The sequence below is a fragment of the Grampus griseus genome, assembly GCF_964374135.1.
Source record: "Grampus griseus genome assembly, chromosome: 7".
In the NCBI taxonomy this organism is placed as follows: domain Eukaryota; kingdom Metazoa; phylum Chordata; class Mammalia; order Artiodactyla; family Delphinidae; genus Grampus; species Grampus griseus.
The window spans coordinates 106,676,045-106,693,207 of NC_139001.1; the positions used below are offsets into that span (position 1 = coordinate 106,676,045).

Consider the following 17,163-nt stretch of genomic DNA (forward strand, 5'->3'; position numbering starts at 1 on the left):
CTCTGATTCATAATTCACACAACAGCAAGAGTGATGCTTTAAAAACAGATCTGACCATGCTTCCTCATCCCCTTCCCCTTCTACCTGTGCAAACTCCAAGCTCCTTACTCATGGCTTACAATTTTTGAAGGACATTGTTGTATAATGTGTTCATATGCATTAATTAAAAGTCTTAGGACAATGCCTGGTATTTATTACATCCTCCAAATTATGATCGTTATTATCTATTATAATTATTTAGGGACCACAAACAAGGCCCCTGGTCTTTGTATTTCAGTCTCTCCCTCTGTACATGACGGGTGATGACAATAGCTTTTTATGATTGGTATCTAGTCAAGTTAAATGAGTTAACATTTAAACAATGTTGGAGAGTGACTGACACAGAGCAAGTGGTGGAGAAAATGTAGGTGTTTCTCCTTCTCTTCTTCCCCCTTCCTTTGGAAACATGTCGCTTCTCTGTGGGCAACAGGTTCAGATCGATCCGGACAGGAGACCACAGGCTGTGTCCCTGGTAGCCCAAGCATCCTTTCTCAGTTGAGACTCGCTCACGGGTGACATACGCATGGTGGCTCGCTAGCAGTTTAACCAGTTGGAATAATCCTTGTGTTGTTGCTTCTATTCCAGAGGGACAATTTGCTTTCTGTAAATCAAGTGTTTTCCAGAGGACTCTTTGGGGCTGAAGAATGGTCGTTCACCAGCTTAGAAGAGGGAAGCTTTTTTTAAATGTCTGTCTCCCTGTTTAATACATCATGCTGTCAGCCAAGACGTGGGGACCACATAGAGCTTCCAGAAGGCTGGTCTCTTAGGTGAAGCTGGGGAGTGGATCTGCTTGTGTGGAAGGCCCAAGTTTTAAAGGGGTCTCTCTGGACTGGCGGCAGGTGGCATAATCTCTTGCTAAACTGGGCCATTAAAGAAAACTACTAAGTCATAAAGCTGTAGCATTACCCAGAAAGTAAAGCACTGTCACCTTTGAATTGCCATGCGTTTTCACAGGCACTTAGAGAAACGCCTTTCACACCAGCTTAGCACGCCAGTTGGCTCCAACCACAGGGGGTAAGGACAGGAGTCTCAGCACAAGGGTGGGGAGAATGATTGCAATGTGATTTCCATTGACTTATTTGCTCATTCATAAATTCACCCCCCCTTTACTAACATTTCTTGAATTCCTTTATTAAACTCTCATTTATTTACTCATTCTTTAATTCTCTCATTTATTCATTTCCACAATTATTTGTTCATGGGTTCAGTTACATTATTCATTCAGCCAGTCAGTTATTCAGCTGGCCATCCAGGATAAGCCACTTAAATAAATTTTTCAGCACTGATGGAGATAAGCCCTAAGGTTTCAGAATGGATGCTTGTCTTGTCCTCAAGGAGCTCACAGTTCAGAAAGGGAGTCAGACTTTGTAAACAGATATTTTCCGCCTGGTGTGGAAGATGGAATAGAAGCCAATAGATGGTGCAGAAAGAGTACAAAGGACACGGTGGTTAAATCAAGGGATATGAGGAGACTGGGGACAGTGCTCAGAGAAGATGTGCTTGAAGAGATGCCCTCTGAGCTGAATCTTGTCCTAGAAACAGCTAACATTTAATTGAGCATCTATTTGTTGGAGGTGCCATGCTAGTCATTTTACATCCATGAGGTCGTTCAGGTTTTCTAGCAATCATGTGAAGAAGGTGCCATTCTTTCCATTTTATAGGGAAGGGCACTGAAATCTTGAGAGGCTAAATAGCTCGTCCAAGTTCTTGCAAGGAGCGAATAGTGAAGCTAGCAGCTGGGTCTACATCTGTGATTCCCGTGCCTGGGTTCCTAGCCCAGGTGACACAGATGCTCTAAGGCAAACAAAAAAAGACCCATGTGTCCACCCTTCCTCTGGCCTGTGCTGCCTCCATCCATCGGTCAGTGCCACAGTGGAAAGCTCTTCAAGGAAGTGACCCTGAAGGAAGGAGGTCTGTATCTTACTTTCCTGGAGCATCACTTTACTCATTTATCAATTGGGATAATCATATCCATCTTTCATGATTTTCTGAGCATTCGATGAGAATTATATGAAACAAAAGTTCTTAAATTTTATTTCTCTGCAAAATGAACTGACATGAATGTTTAAAATGCCTTTTCCGAGGCCTATTCCCAGCAATGTTTATTCAGTAGGTTTAGGGCAGCGATCAAAAGTAACATTTTTAGCAAGCACCTGAAGACTCTGGACCTTGGGAAGTATCTATATAAGGTGATTAGCACAGTGTATAGCCTTTAATGTCTCCTTCCGTATTCGTCTCCCCACTTCTAAGGTGGTGGGGGGACTGGTCAGTGACTAAAAGAGCTGTTCTTCTTAAGACCTGAACACAAGGCTTATCCTGACCCCTTCTTGATGGACTTTTCACAGCACATTTTTATTGCAGATACCTGGCGAGCCCTTCCTCTTGGTGTGTGGGGATCAGGACACAGTCCAAACAACCAGTATATATTGAGGCTCCCCTGTGTTCTGTGCTGTATAAGCCACTATAAACCACCGACCCTTGTGCCCTAGGACCTCATACTTAACTTCCAGCTCTTCAAGCCCTTCCATTTAGGCCATCCTATTCCATATTTAATTCATCCAATTATCCTGTAGATACTCAACAGCCATGGGATCCTGGGCATGTTCACTTCTGTGAGGCTCAGTTTATTCATCTGCATAATGGGGACGATCAGTCACTCTTACCTCAGTGGGTTGATGTGCAGATTAAATAAAATTAAATGAGCAATTAAATGAAAATTAAAATGAATATTAAAAATATTAATTAAAATAAAATTAAATGAGCAACATACCTCATATGCTCAGTACAATATCTGGCATTATCTAAGAGCTCCGGAAATAGAAATCACGATCACCCAGCTCCATCATCATAGGAAGATCTAAATGCTGAAGGAATACAGAGGCAGGAGTGATCAAGTAAGGCTTTGCTGGAGACATAGGGCTTAGGTATGAAGTTGAAAGATAGGTGTCCCAGGCTAGGCAGAGAAGAGAAAAGAGGAAAAATCCATCTTGATGAGCTCAGCGGTGGTACGGGTGTGGCGATGCAGTGAGCTTGTAACCAAGGGCTGTTTGCCTCCTTTGAGGGCTCCTGGCTCACCTGTGTGTTCTAATACAAGATTACCATTGGGCAAGCACTTTTCTTGATCAGAAGAATGAAATAACAAGTGGGAGTCAAATGTGTCTCCCAGAAAGCTTGCTTGTTTTCGCTCACTTTTGCTCTGAGCCCAGGATTCCGGGGAGAGATAATCACTAAAAGTCAGTCTAGACCTTGCAAAGAATTTAAAAAGCCCAAGATGTACTAGCAGCTTGTGATTCCACATTCTGTGAAGTAAGGGAAGCAGAGGGACCCTTTGTCTGGGAGTCTTTTTTTATAACTATTCACAGCAGGTGAACTCAGGTCTCAGGAGCGACAGTCAGCCTTTCCTGCTCTGGGCACAAGAGTTTGTTCTATTTGTATCTGCTTGTAAAGGGAAGCTGGTAAGAGACGTTTGCTGGTTAGACTGTCTGTGGGGACGGTTCCACATGGCTTTTTCCGTGCCACCTATGAGTATTCTGTCCAACTCTCATGCCTTTTTTATCCAGTTTTATTCTTCTGGAATGTCATTTCCTCACCTCCTTCTTTAGACCGAGCCCTCATTCTTTTCTCCTATGACTGTCCTTTGCCCATCACCATTCTCAAGGCTCCCCTTTGAATCCACATAATCAACAAACATCTATCCAATCTAGCATTGGTGGTAAGAACTTGTGCTTGGTTTGCATCCCAGCGCTGACACTTCCTAGTTTTGTCAAGTTACGTGATCTAGGGAGTTACTTGGGCTCCTTGTTCCTTAGCTTCCTCCTTTGCCATTAATAACAGAACCTATGTATGAGGTGGTTGTGTGGTTTACATGAGCTAATCATTGTAAACTGTAAGAAAAAAATTCCTGGCATTATATACTCAATATGTGTTAGCCTTAATTATTTTCATCACTCTATTACCAGAAACCTTGACACTGTTTTCTTGGTGTTTCTGGCGATACAGTGATGAAAATAATAACTAATAAATTTTAGGAATATATATAACACCGGGTGCCTTCAAAGCACCCCTGCAAATTAATTCAACAGCAATAACCGATACTTACATTTGAATATAGATGGGCTACCATGGTGTGAATGGTTGAATTTGATAATAGTTTTTGCTTTTGGATAATTATTTGGTCCATTGGTCCTTAGCTCTCTCTCTGTGTGTGTGTGTGTGTGTGTGTGTGTGTGTGTGTGTGTGTGTGTGTGTGTTTATAAGGGCGCATGCACACGAGTTTGCTGGGGCAGAGTAGGATAGTTTTGAGCCTTTTCTACATGTGAAGCACTGTGTCAAGCACTATCTTATTTCCCCAAAGATTTTATTCTGAAATATCCAAACCTACAGAAAAGTTGAAAGAATAGTAAAATGAGCATCCATAGGCTTTTCACCTAAACTCTCCAAATATTAAAATTTTGCCCCATTTGCACACATTTGTGCTACTCTCATCCGCCCCCTTCCTGTCCTTCCTTCATCCTCATATAAAATGTTTTTTTTTTCTTTTTCTGAACTATTTGAAAGCAAGTTGTGGACATAGTGATAATTTAAACATGAAGACTTCACTTGCATCTCCCGACAATAGACACTATGCTATATAAGCACAAAAATAAAACCATAAGAAGAAAATAAACATCACTTCAATGAATGTTATCTGGTATATAATCCATCTTGTCCCTACAGTGTCTTGTATAGCAGTGTCTGTTTTTCTATTTTTATTTGGATCTCAAGCAATGTCCATAGGTGGGATTTAATCGTCCTGTCCCTTTAGTCTCTTTTAACTAGAAGGGCCCGCCCCCTAACCCATCTTGTTTTGTTTGCTTTTCATAACAGACATTAAGTTTTTGAAGAGTACAAGCCAGTTGTTAAGTAAAATGTTCCCAGGGGGAGCAGGGTGAGGGAGGGGTGGATTGGGAGTTTGGGATTAGCAGATGCAAACTAGTATATATAGACTGGCTAAACAACAAGGACCTACTGAATAGCACAGGGAGCTATATTCAATATCCTGTGATAAACCATAATGGAAAAGAATATGAAAAATAATATAAATATGTATATGATCACTTTGCTGTATAGCAGAGACTAACACGTCATTGTAAATCAAGTATAGGTCAATAAAAAATAAATTTAAGAAGTAAAATGTTCCACATTTTGGTTTTTTCCTGGTTATTTCTTCATTGTTAGAATACTTTGGCAGAAAGCCTCGTGGGGGTTGTCTCCCATCAGAAGGCACATGATGTCAGTTTGTGCCATGACTGGCTTGCTCTGCTCCATCATTTGACTAAAGCAGCTCCACCAGATCTCTGCATTGTGAAGGTGATTTACAATCAGTTATCTGTGGAGCTCTATGCAGACATTATGTGAGTATCCTGTTCTCCATCCATGTGTTAATGGTCCTGACCTGTATAAGTCATGACACTGGAGTTTGTAAAATGTCATTTTTCTAATTATATTATCCCTTCTGCATTTATAGCTGTTTTTGTCTACAGAGCTTTTTATTTCTCACCTTGCCTCCATTTACCCTTGTATCAGCAGAGGCTCATAAATTATTTCGCTTTAAAACATTGTTACTATTATATTTATATATTTATTAGATGTTCAAATTGTCCCCAAATTAGCTAGTAATGGTTCCTTTAATTCTGTTCCTATGTCTTTCTTGCATGACCCCATTAATCTTGGAGCACTTCCATGCTTTCTAGCACAAGATGCTCCAAGACGTTACCTTGAACTTTCCCTGCCTAGACCCAGATTCAGCTATTTCCCCAAAGAAGCCTAGTTCCTTTTTGTAGCAAATGGTATTTGAAAGTTAAGATCTAGGTGTTAGGTTTGTTTATTGCTTCTCAGCCTTTTTTGTGGACAGAGCTAAAAAATGTGTGTGTGTATGTTTAAATTATGAGTTGATACATTTATCTTTAAGGCAAATCCAGCACCATTAGATCTTTTCTCATCATTCTATCTTCCATATATATTTCTCTTCTCTCACACTGAGAAATTACCCCAGCATCAATATATTTTCTAATTTATTCTATCCTGTAATATACACCAATAGTTTCAGAATCACATCAGCAATAGCACTACTAATAACAAGGTAAAGTTTAAGATTTACTTGAATTTAAAATTTTGTTCTTAGACTATATCCTCAGGATGTATAGCTAGACAGAATAGAGTATTAAAAAAGTTACTTGAATTATTTTTTTTCTCCCTTGTGTTTATTTTATCTAATATATAGACAGGGTTTTTTGTATCTGCTTAATATTCAGTTTTAGGGTTTGCCTTTTTTCATCCTTCTGATTTAATTTTATGTTTTAAATATATAAAACATTTTAATGTTACAGAAGTCAAATATATTTACAATGGTTGACCAGGGATGTCTTGTTCTCACTTATATTGCTTTCACTCTGTTCTTACGCATCTCCTCTCGATAATCATTTAGTGTATCCTTCCTCTGTGTATCCCTTTTTCTCCTTTGTTCTTGCACAACATGTAGCATAGTCTTTTGCACCTTAATTCCTGGAAATCATTCCATCTATCCTGGAAATCATTCTAGATTGGTTTAGAGAAATCTTATGTGGTCTTTATTATGACTACATAGTATTTCACTGTGTCCGTTAACTATACTGTGTCCAATCGAACATCTATTGATAGATAATTTACCTGTTTTCCAAAATTCTGCTACTTGTAATAGATATTCTGGGCTGCACAGCAGAATTTCAAGTATGCACTGAAACATCGTTTCCTATCATGTATCACTTTCCTGTTGATTTTAAGAGCTGTCACTGAAGCCAGTAAAAATCTTGGTAGTCTGTTGAAGGTTTAGTTCAGTGGTAAGTGAATGGCTACTGTGGGCCAGGTGCTAGGCATACAAAGACTTCACGAGACATTCTCTTCCCTTGTATAGCTTAGAGTTTAGCTGGGGGTCTGAGTAAACAAGTTGGAGTAATAGCGCTTGAGTGAGCCAAACACAGGATGCTGGAGGAGTTAGAAAAGACTTCCCACCGGAGATGATGCTGGCACTCTGACAATAAAGTTGATAGTGTGGCGAAATCCAGAGCAGGGACGTCAGCTGAAAGAAAGAAAAATAATTTCATGTTCCTCTTTGAGCTTTCTTTTTGTCAGTCGCCTCCAGAGCCAGAATCTAAGATCCGTGGAAGCAGAGTAAGCAGACTCTTCCATTTCAGAAGGCTTGTCTTCTTTTGTGACCTGGTGAGAGGTGACATAAGTGCTGGGTGACCCTTCTTAGGACCAAGGCAAGCACTTTGCAGTCAGCTCACTACTCTATGAGTTCCATCTTGGCTACCTTAGCTCTTACTAAAGGAAGGATGAGGACTACTATTTACTGTGTACTTGTGGTCCAGGTACTGGGTTATATATATTGTCTTAGAGTCAATCTCATCTAATCCTCATGATAAAGTGTGAGGTAGAGATTATTTCTCATTTTCATTTTGAGAAAACAGAGGCTCAGAGAGGTTGGAGAGAATTCCAGCATCACTCTGCTAGTAACTGACAGATGGAGGGAGTGAATTCATGTCTGTGTCAGTGCCCAGAGTTTTCCTCAGCATGCACCAAAACAGTGCCTGCCACAAAGATGCTCCTAAAAGCCTCTAAAAATGTCTCATAGCAACAAAAGCCCCTCCCTCTTCCCATCAGGTGACTTGGATGTGCAGCCCCCCTTCCACCCCCCACCCCACCCCGCCCCGCCCTTCCCCTGCCTGGGAGGCGGGCACAGGCTCCCCTTGGCCACATATTTGCCGCTGCAAGCTTTCAGCTTCCATGGAGCTTCTTTCCCAGAACCAGCTGTGAACACCTTACGCTCAAGGGCCGGGGTGGCATTCAGCCTGGTACCCCCTCATCCCACAACCTACTCAGTTCCTAACATCATGCTCTGCACACACTAGACTTTCCGTTAAGTTTTCCTTGAATAAACCAGCGAATCAGAAGCAAAGCACCATGCAATGCACATGAAATCTGTTCAAGACCACACATCACCCCCACCAAGATCATAAAACAGATTTCCCAGGTCTCTTTGATCATGCCGCTAATTGTAAAGCAAGGGAAAAGAAAACCCCCCAAAAAGGTACATAAAAAGTAAAGGCTCGAGCGAAGTAGTAGAATAAATCACGGTCAAGTATTTTGTCTGGAAGTCGTCAGGTGTGTGGTCCAGGCGGGCTGGTGAAGGAGCGGCAGGGGCTGAAAGGGGCTCCCCGCAACCCCCTACCCCTCCAGCGCCCCGGGGGCTGCGGTTCCTGCTTCCAGATAATGCAACGTGCACAGTGGCCCTACCAGGAGTCTTAAACCGGTAATGCTACCTTCCCCTAACAGCCGCAGAAGCCCAGACACTAAAAGCAGCCACGTCTGCAAGTGGTTTTAGCAGGCAAGGAGGATGCTCGCCTAGGCAGCTGGGCTGATCCACAAGGGAGGGGAAACAGCTCCTGCGGGAATTCTGAAGGCTTTTAAAGAAGTTGAAAACTGCTTTCCACCTCTTGTCTTCTTTCCCTTTAAAGGTTGAGGAGAAGGGGGCACGGATCCCCTCAGCAGAGGTTCCCAGATCTGTTTCCCCGCAATGAAGTGATGCGTCTGCTCCTTCCGAATCACTTCCTCAAAAGGGCTTGCGGGGCTTCCCTGGTGGCGCAGTGGTTGAGAGTCCGCCTGCCGATGCAGGGGAGACGGGTTCGCGCCCCGGTCCGGGAAGATCCCACGTGCCCTGGAGCGGCTGGGCCCGTGAGCCACGGCCGTTGAGCCTGTGCATCCGGAGCCTGCTCCACAACGGGAGAGGCCACAACAGTGAGAGGTCCACATACCACAAAAAAAAAAAAAAGGCTTGCAGCAGTTCAGCTCTGATTTCTAGTCGGGTACCCTGAGCCAGCCTCTGAGTTCAGCTCAGCGCTGTGCGTTTGATTAAGCACTCACAGCATCACTGCTCAGTGGAGTATCTCCAGTTTACAGAAGCGGAGACTGAGGCTCAGAGAGGTTCCTGGTCTCTGCTGGGGTCAGGAATGTGGTCAGTGGCAGAGCCGGCAGCCCAGATCCATTGATCCCAAAGCCCTTGCTTCCCTCCATCGCATCTGCCTCTACTGGCTATGGAAGCCCTTTCTAAGCCGATATTTACTCAGCGGCCATTGCCGAAGATTTAAATGGGGAGAGGAGGGACAAACATATGAATAGTTAAATAACTCTCAATGCAAAATGACAAGAGATGGCATGGATGGTAAATGAGTGGCAGAGACAGTGCTTTGAGGATTATTTAAGCTGTCTTTACCCTTGGCATAGAAAATTCACTTTGTCAACATAGATAACTATACAAGAAGTGACCCCAGGGACCTTTCTGTAGACTTGCTTTATTACAATAGGAGTATAAGTGAATTGGCACAATTTTCAAAGGAGTGTAAGCAGCTCCCCACAGTGATTTAAGTTCAATTGAACTGTGTATTGACAATCTGTAGACTTCCTTCCAAGCATTGTGAGAGAAAAATTGAAGGTTTCTTTTCTGCCTCTGCAAAGTGACAGATATGTGTATAGAATGAGGTTTTATTAATCAGAGTTATCTCTTGTCTCTCTCTCTCTCTTTTTCCACTCTCCTCCTGTTTGTTCTTTCTTGAGTGGTGATCTCCATGGTAACAGATAGAACAGCTTATAGCATCTGTAATGACTCTTATTAATAACAATAATGATCATCACAATGATAATACCGATCGGATAGAACGAGAGCCAAAATAAGAGAGTTAAATGGTGTCTCTGTATGTAAACAATTTACAGTTTCTGAAATGAGAGCGAGAGGGACCAGGCGGATCAACTAGAGCTCCAGGACGAAGGTTCCTAGAGGGCTTTCCTGGGGTGACAACGGGGAAAGATTTCACAGCAGGGATAAGGAAATAGAATATTCTGGAATATCCTGCCATTACTACTCTGATGACTCTTTGTGAAACCTCTTTTGCTTTTCTCTTGATAATGTTGTTGACTGCGTGTATTTTGATCATATCACTTGAGAGTTCTTTTACATGTGAACCGTTACATAATACATGCTGGTGATTAGCCTCCTCTTGATGAAGATCTCCTGAAATCTTACATGGCGTTCAATGCTAGCCAAGGTGCTGATGGTCTAAGGATGAATGACCTCTGTTGACCAGTCCATTCTCAAGGAAAACAGTGTATAGTCTATCGCCAGCCCCAGCCCTGCCACCAACAGAACTCTGGGCATCCCCACTTACTTGTAATCTCAAGAGCACTTACAACAGCATGAGACATCTGTCATTCTCATGCATACCACGTTTTCCCCCAAATGATGGTAAACTTTTGAAGAAGTTAGGCAGTGCACTATCCTCCTGTGTATGTACCCTGGGGGCTATCACACAGTATACATAGAATGAGTGATACATTTCACATCCTGGGAGATCTCAGCTTTGTAAGGAGATAGACTTGAAAGCTAAATTCACAAAGCAACACGGGAAATGCTTTACTAGTCTTCATAACAACCCATTGTCATATCTTTGAAATGAAGCCTTGGACCTTTATAACACATGCTATTTGATGACCTATGGCCTGTAATTCCTTTATGCTTAAAGGTGGCATGATGCCTTGTGTGGATTTGGGTTATGGCATCATTTATGCTCAGGCAAGTGCATTGGGCTGAATGCTGCTTTTAAAAAGCAAATATTTTATTTTTTAATGAGATATAATTGGCATACAACTTTGTGTAAGTTTAAGATGTACAATGTGTTGATTTGATACATTTATATATTACAATATGATTATCGTGGTAGCATTAGCTAACACCTCTATTATGTCACATAATTATCTTTTATTTTTTCTGGTGGGAACCGTTAAGATCTAGTCTTTTAGCAACTTTGAAGTTTATAATACAGTGCTGTTGACTATAATCATTATGCTGTGCATTCGATATCTAGAACTTATTTATTTGCTAATCACAAGTTTGTACCCTTAATTAACATCTCTCCATTTTTCCAAAGCTATAGTAAGTAAAACAGTATGGTATCGGCACAAAAATAGCCACATATACCAGTAGAACAGAACAGAGAGCCCAGAAGTAAACCCTCATATAAACGATCAATTGATATTTGACAAGGGAGCCAAATATACTCAATGGGTAAAGGACAGTCTCTTCAATAAATAGTGTTGGGAAAATGAAAAAGCTCATGCAGAATGAAATTGGACCCCTATCTTATACCACTCAAAAATTAACTTGAAAAGGATTAAAGGCTTCAACAGAAGACCTAATAGCATAAAAACCTAGAAGAAAACATAACGAAGAAGTCCCTTTGACACTGGTCTTGGCAAAGATTTTTTGACTATGACAGCAAAAGCCCAAGCAACAAAAGAAAAAAATCAGCAAGTGAGACTACATCAGACTAAAAAGCTTCTGCACAGGAAAAGAAATAGTCAACAAAATTAAAAAGCAATCTAGGGAATGAGAGAAACTATTTGCAAACCATCTATTTGATTAAAAAAACAAATATTTTAAATACATAGTAACTAATTTTAGAATAACTAAGATCCTTAGTGAATTGAATAGGTTTCTGCCAGTTCAAAAACTCTTCAAATGCAGTCCTCTCTTAAGCAGAGAATTTGTCTTGGGTAACTCAGTACATATATTCCTTTAAGCAAGTTAGAAAGATGGGGCTCTGTTTTTCATCATGGGACTGAATACAGTAGAAGAAAGAATAGAAAATGAACTGGGTAGCAAACCGTGGTATCAAGGGCAATGATTTTCTAGGTTTCTGGGTCTATGAGGACTAAACGACAAATTCTGTTTTAGACATCTGCAGAAATGCAAGGGATGAAAATAAATATAGAGACACATGAGGCTATTTCAGAGTGAAAAGATAATTGGACAAGATGATAATCATTTATTATATACAGCGGCGACTATATTACAAGAAACTGCAGTCCAGACCTCTAGCTAACCTCATTTGCCAGATGAGTTTCCCACCCCCAACCCTCTAAGGAATGAAGTCCCCTTCTTCATTTTAATGTCATCGAAAAATTCGAACATAAAGATTCTTTACTCTTTTGCATGCCAGACAACAAGTTATGGGTCCATGTAAAGCAAGATTCCGAATCAGTATAATATCATCATTGATGGAAAGATTAATATAAATATCCCATTTACCAATGAGGAAACTTCAGAGATGTATATAACTTGTCCAAAGTCTTACTGCTGGAGCAGAACATAGATGCCCATCATATGGGCTAGTTTCTAAAGCCAGAAGTCTCATGGTACCTTGAGCCCTAGATGCATCTCTAGAGACTAGAACTTAGGGTGGATGTCCTGTGGTGGAGGGCAGGTACTGGAGGCAGGTCAGCCAAGGTGGGTGTATGGAGCCTGGAGGACTTTATGATGCTCTGCCAATCATAGCATTTAGACGATTTACTCCGCAGTCTCTGCATGAAAATGGACCGACTTGAGTTACAGGGAAACCTCTGCTGGTTTCCTTGTGTGGGACTCCAAGTTCACAGAACTGCCAGAGGGAAGCATTTCCTGTTCTGGGTCTTTTGAATGTGTTTTCCCCATGGGTCTGCAGAGAGAAGGCAAGGCTCACAGTGCCTCCCCTTTGCCCCCTTTATGTGTTTGTGGGTCTTACTCTCTGGTCAGGGAAAGAACCGTGTTAATACAAGTGACCATGAGAGCTCTAAGAGACCAGTCAAGACTTCTTCTTTTTGATGCTGTTGTTAATATCAGCATCTGATATCTGTGAGCTCCTTGAGTTGGAGATGTTATATACCTTTATCTAAGAGGTACACACAGACTTCTGTTGAATGTCATTATTTAGTTAATAAAGGAGCTTCTCACACTAATCCCCTCACTTAAATCTTTACAACCACCTTCTACAGTTGGCATCATTGCTGTTTTTTTTTAAGTATTACTGATGAGGAAACTGAACTTTAGAGAAGTAATCATTTGACCAAGGATGCTTAACCAGGAAGTGTAGAGCTGGCACACAAATCCAGATCTTCTGGCTCCAGAATCCAAGCTGTGTCCACTAATCTCCACTGTGCACTGACCAAATGTACCATCTTGAACATTTAGCTCATGGGTCCAATTTTATTTAAAGTATATATAGGTCCATGAATGGATCTCCCTCCATCCACCTAAAAGACTATTCAAAATGAATCTTAACTTGTTTGAAAATCCTTCACCTAGACCTTCCCTAGCTAAGACCACCTCACCTGTCCCCATCCAATTCCAAGCGTCAGGAACATCAACCATCAAAGCTGCCTCTCCTGAGTGGCACTGACCCCTGGCCTTTCATGTTTTGTCAGGGTTCAGGGCTTAATCTGCATTGCTACCCAGAAAGTGGGGGAAAAAATAGAAAGTGAGAAAAAATAATATCCAATTGTCTCCTTGTTTTTAGCCTTTATGTTGCTCTCTCCCAGGAGGAAAATACTGAGAGGACAAAGGGCATCTTTGAAATGAAAGCCAGCTAACAGACCCTAGGTTTCGAGTAATCATCTCTCTTCCTGTTGCTCAGACTGTGATTGTGATGTCTGTTAAGTGAAATGTGGGGACCCTTTGGAGATCTTAGTAGTTCCTTTGTATCTTCTGTATATTGCATGTATCAAAAAGGACCAAGAGTTGAACTATTAAAACCAGTTCACTGTCAGGGCCAGAATTTGTGGTTTGCAATATTTGTGGCTTTAAGATAAAAGACTGTCTCTCTGACATGGCTTCCTTTTCCATCTTGCCAAAGATAGAATATGGTTTTGGAAAAATGAGCTAATGAGTGAACAAATAAGAAAATTGATAATGAATGTATGATCAATGGATGCATATATAGGTATGAAAAATCAGTGTACATTTGGAAGGAAATCCACATTTATATGATTTAATGATGCTATGTGGACCACTTTGGGAATCAGAAAGATTGGATGAATTGAGACTGGGGACAAGTTTACTTTCTCTCCCCTTCTTACATTTATATCTATATTTATATCCAGTATCTATATTTATACTGTTATCTATGATTATTATCAGTACTGGAGATGATGTACATAAAATTTCCTAGTATGAAACAGTAGTATACCATCTATTATTAGAAATTAGATTTCCATTTCTTCTGAGCACCATGGACATTTCAAAATCAGCAGTTTTTATTTCTCCCTCTACAGTATTGCATGATTGAGCAATTACTTTCTTTGGTTATTTTATTGACATTTGTCTATATTAGCACCAACATTTTTGGAGTTTCCAGTTAATTATTTATGTAACATTATTATTTTTACCAATATGAATCATGTTTTATTTTTGCTTTCAAAGTCAAAATCCAAAAACCTTCATTCTGATTTTTTTATAGACTTTATGGAAAATGTAATTTTGTCTCGATTAAACATTGGAGACATGTGGGTTATCAGGGGGCTGGTTTTAGGAAATAGTGTTAAGATGAATCAGAATGTTTGAGCAGAGTTCAATTTTATGCTGCAAGAAACATTTCCATTTTTAGGAATTGGGAAAATACTTTAGAGAGAATTGAGAGCAAACTTTCTCTTCCTCCTCTTTCTAACATATTAAAACTGAAGTACAGGGCGATGAAGTTATTTATCCCAAGTCATATACAGAGTTAGGGTAGAGAACATATTAATACTGGGGATCCTCGTTGCCAGTTTTTTTCTGCTGCTTCTTCTCCTTCTCCTTCTTCTCATTCTCATGGCCAACAGCCACGATCCTGCTTCTAAGTAGTACTAGTTAGAAATAGTGGTTACGGGCAGTATATGTGCTCACCATTCTTGTCTAACAGATATGCCTTGGGTCCTTCCCCTACTTCCTAGACCTTGGTTTCCTCATTTGTAAAACTAAGTGGGTGAGAGAGGAAGGAAACCATGTGACTTCTGGGCAAGGTTCTTTTTCAGCTCTGCACATCTATGAAGAGTCATGACGTTACTATGTGGGCAAGATTCTCAGATGACAGAAGCTTCTCAAGTCTTCCTATTTCCTCTTTCTCTTTATCCGTAAGCATGTTCAGAATTCAATTCTATGTCCAATTGCCGTAAATGTTTCAGTCTATTATTCCAGAATGTCTGATCGTGCCTTGTGACTTCTTTTTTTTAAACTGATGATTAAACTGAGCCCCAGAAAAGTGAAGTGACTTGTCCAAGCTTGTTGTTAGTAGAATAGGTTTCAAGTCAGATCTCTCAGGCTCTAAAACTGAAATTCATCTCCTTTCTTTGCCTTCCATTCTTACCTATAATAGGTAAAATATGTTCTCCATCCCTGACCCACAGGGCCTCATCTCTGCATGTTGTTTTAATGTAAACCTGTTAAAATATTTTTGGCAAGTAGAAGTAGCATGGCGAATAAATATTAACGAACTGCAGTTAAGTGCCTTGCATGTTCAGTGTCTATTACACAATCTCATCCTTGTTATGACGTGTATTTCACAGATACTTTCTGTGTATAGGTCTTATTTTCAACGTGGTACTTATGATTCTCTGAGACAATGATCTATGCTAGTTTTTCTCTTGTGAGGAAGTGTGTGTGTCAATATCTGGATGTAGGGGCGTTGGAGTCAGACATCCTGGGTTCCAATTCTTGCTTAGACATTTACTATGTAATCTTAGGAAAACTGCTTAATTTTCCTTATTCACTTTTCCCTCAGTTTTGATGTGGCAGGATCGACTCCCTTCTGATTTAGACAATGTCAATTTTATTTTATTTATTTATGTAGTTAATATTATGAACATTTAACATTTAATTTTTGTTCATTTAATTACCAACATTTTGTGCATTCGACAGCTTGTCAGTGATCTATGTTTTTGTGTGTATGTGATCGCCAGGATAATTACCTTCAAGGATATTTAGTTATATTCTACTTCTGGTCACAGAGTATCTAATTTCTCAGCTTCTAAGTTCTTCCCCATCCAAATTGTCCTTTCCCACAACAGATGAATTCCTTTCCTTTTATTCTTGTTCTACCTGTTGTCTACCTATTTGTGTTTCTTTCTGTTCTAGTTCCATGGCTTTGCATAGATCGTGTCCATTTTAAATGAGATAATGAACATTAAATGCTTAGCCTAGAGACTGTGGAGTACAGACTTCACAAATTTAGCTCTTAAGATAATTAACCCTCACACTAACTCTGGGTAGAACTCTGGGAGAAACAAAAATTCTCCGGCCAAATTCTTTGCATGAGTAGAGTGCTTGAGTGGCCGTTAGTTGATGCACATCCAGCCACCATCCATCACACTGCAAGCATGATTGTCTTTTTTTTTTTCTTTCCAGCCTTTTGGAGGTCTATAAGCATGATCCTCTTTTGACCTTCCTTGGTTGTGTTTTCTGGGCAGAGGACAAGATCTGGACATTGGTGCAGCACAACAACACGGAGCTGACCCATGTGCGAGGTGCCAACGCTGAGAAGCCCTACTCCATGACCTTGGACTACGGAGGCAGCTTGGAGCAGCTGGAGGCCGTGATTGACGGCTCGGAGCACTGTGAACAAGAGGTGGCCTACCACTGCAAGAGGTCCCGCCTGCTCAACACGCCAGGTAAGAACTACTCCTGCCCAGGCCCCTTTGCTAAGGCCATGCAGGATGACCGCATTGTGGCAGTTGGGCCCTGAAACCCTGGAATACGTAGGAGAGGGGGGGTTTGCCAAAAATGGGGCTGCAACTACAGTGGTTCCCTATGCAGTGAGAGAAATGCCACCAGGAGAGACTCCTGATGGACTCGTCCTTGCTCTGATACCCAGGGTGTGACCTCGAGGGTGTTCTGTAACCTCTCAAGATTTTCTCTCCATCTTCAAAAAAGGGACAGCGACAACACCCATCTTGCAATCGTGGTGAGAATGGAAAGTTTCTTGAGATCAGTGGCACTCGAAGAGAGCATTTGAGTTAGACGTAGGAAGTGTGAAAGCGGAAATGGTATTTCTGGCAGACGAGAAAGCACCAAAGATCTCAGCACACTCACCAAAGAGCAATGAGTTGTGTCTGGGGCAAAGGAAACATAGAGGAGCAGTATTAGGCAAGGAGGCCAACAGGGAAAGCGGCCACATCCTGTGTGTTTGCAGTACTCACGTTACCTGAAAAGTGCAGGCCTTAATGGAAATGACTCTTCTTTTAAAATAAAGTTTACTTTTAGGAAAAATT

General features: G+C 41.0%; 1 protein-coding gene across 2 annotated transcripts in view; it reads left to right on the plus strand.

Moving 5' to 3' along the window:
* The window catches only part of CNTNAP5 (contactin associated protein family member 5), a gene marked incomplete at both ends in the record, with an annotated part of 875,906 nt that overhangs the window by 612,427 nt on the left and 246,316 nt on the right, over positions 1–17,163 (plus strand). For both annotated transcript variants that reach the window (XM_082658898.1, XM_082658899.1), the window contains one exon: positions 16,363–16,563. In XM_082658898.1, coding sequence (XP_082515024.1) covers positions 16,363–16,563 — 201 coding nt within the window. The remainder of the gene's footprint in view (positions 1–16,362; positions 16,564–17,163) is intronic.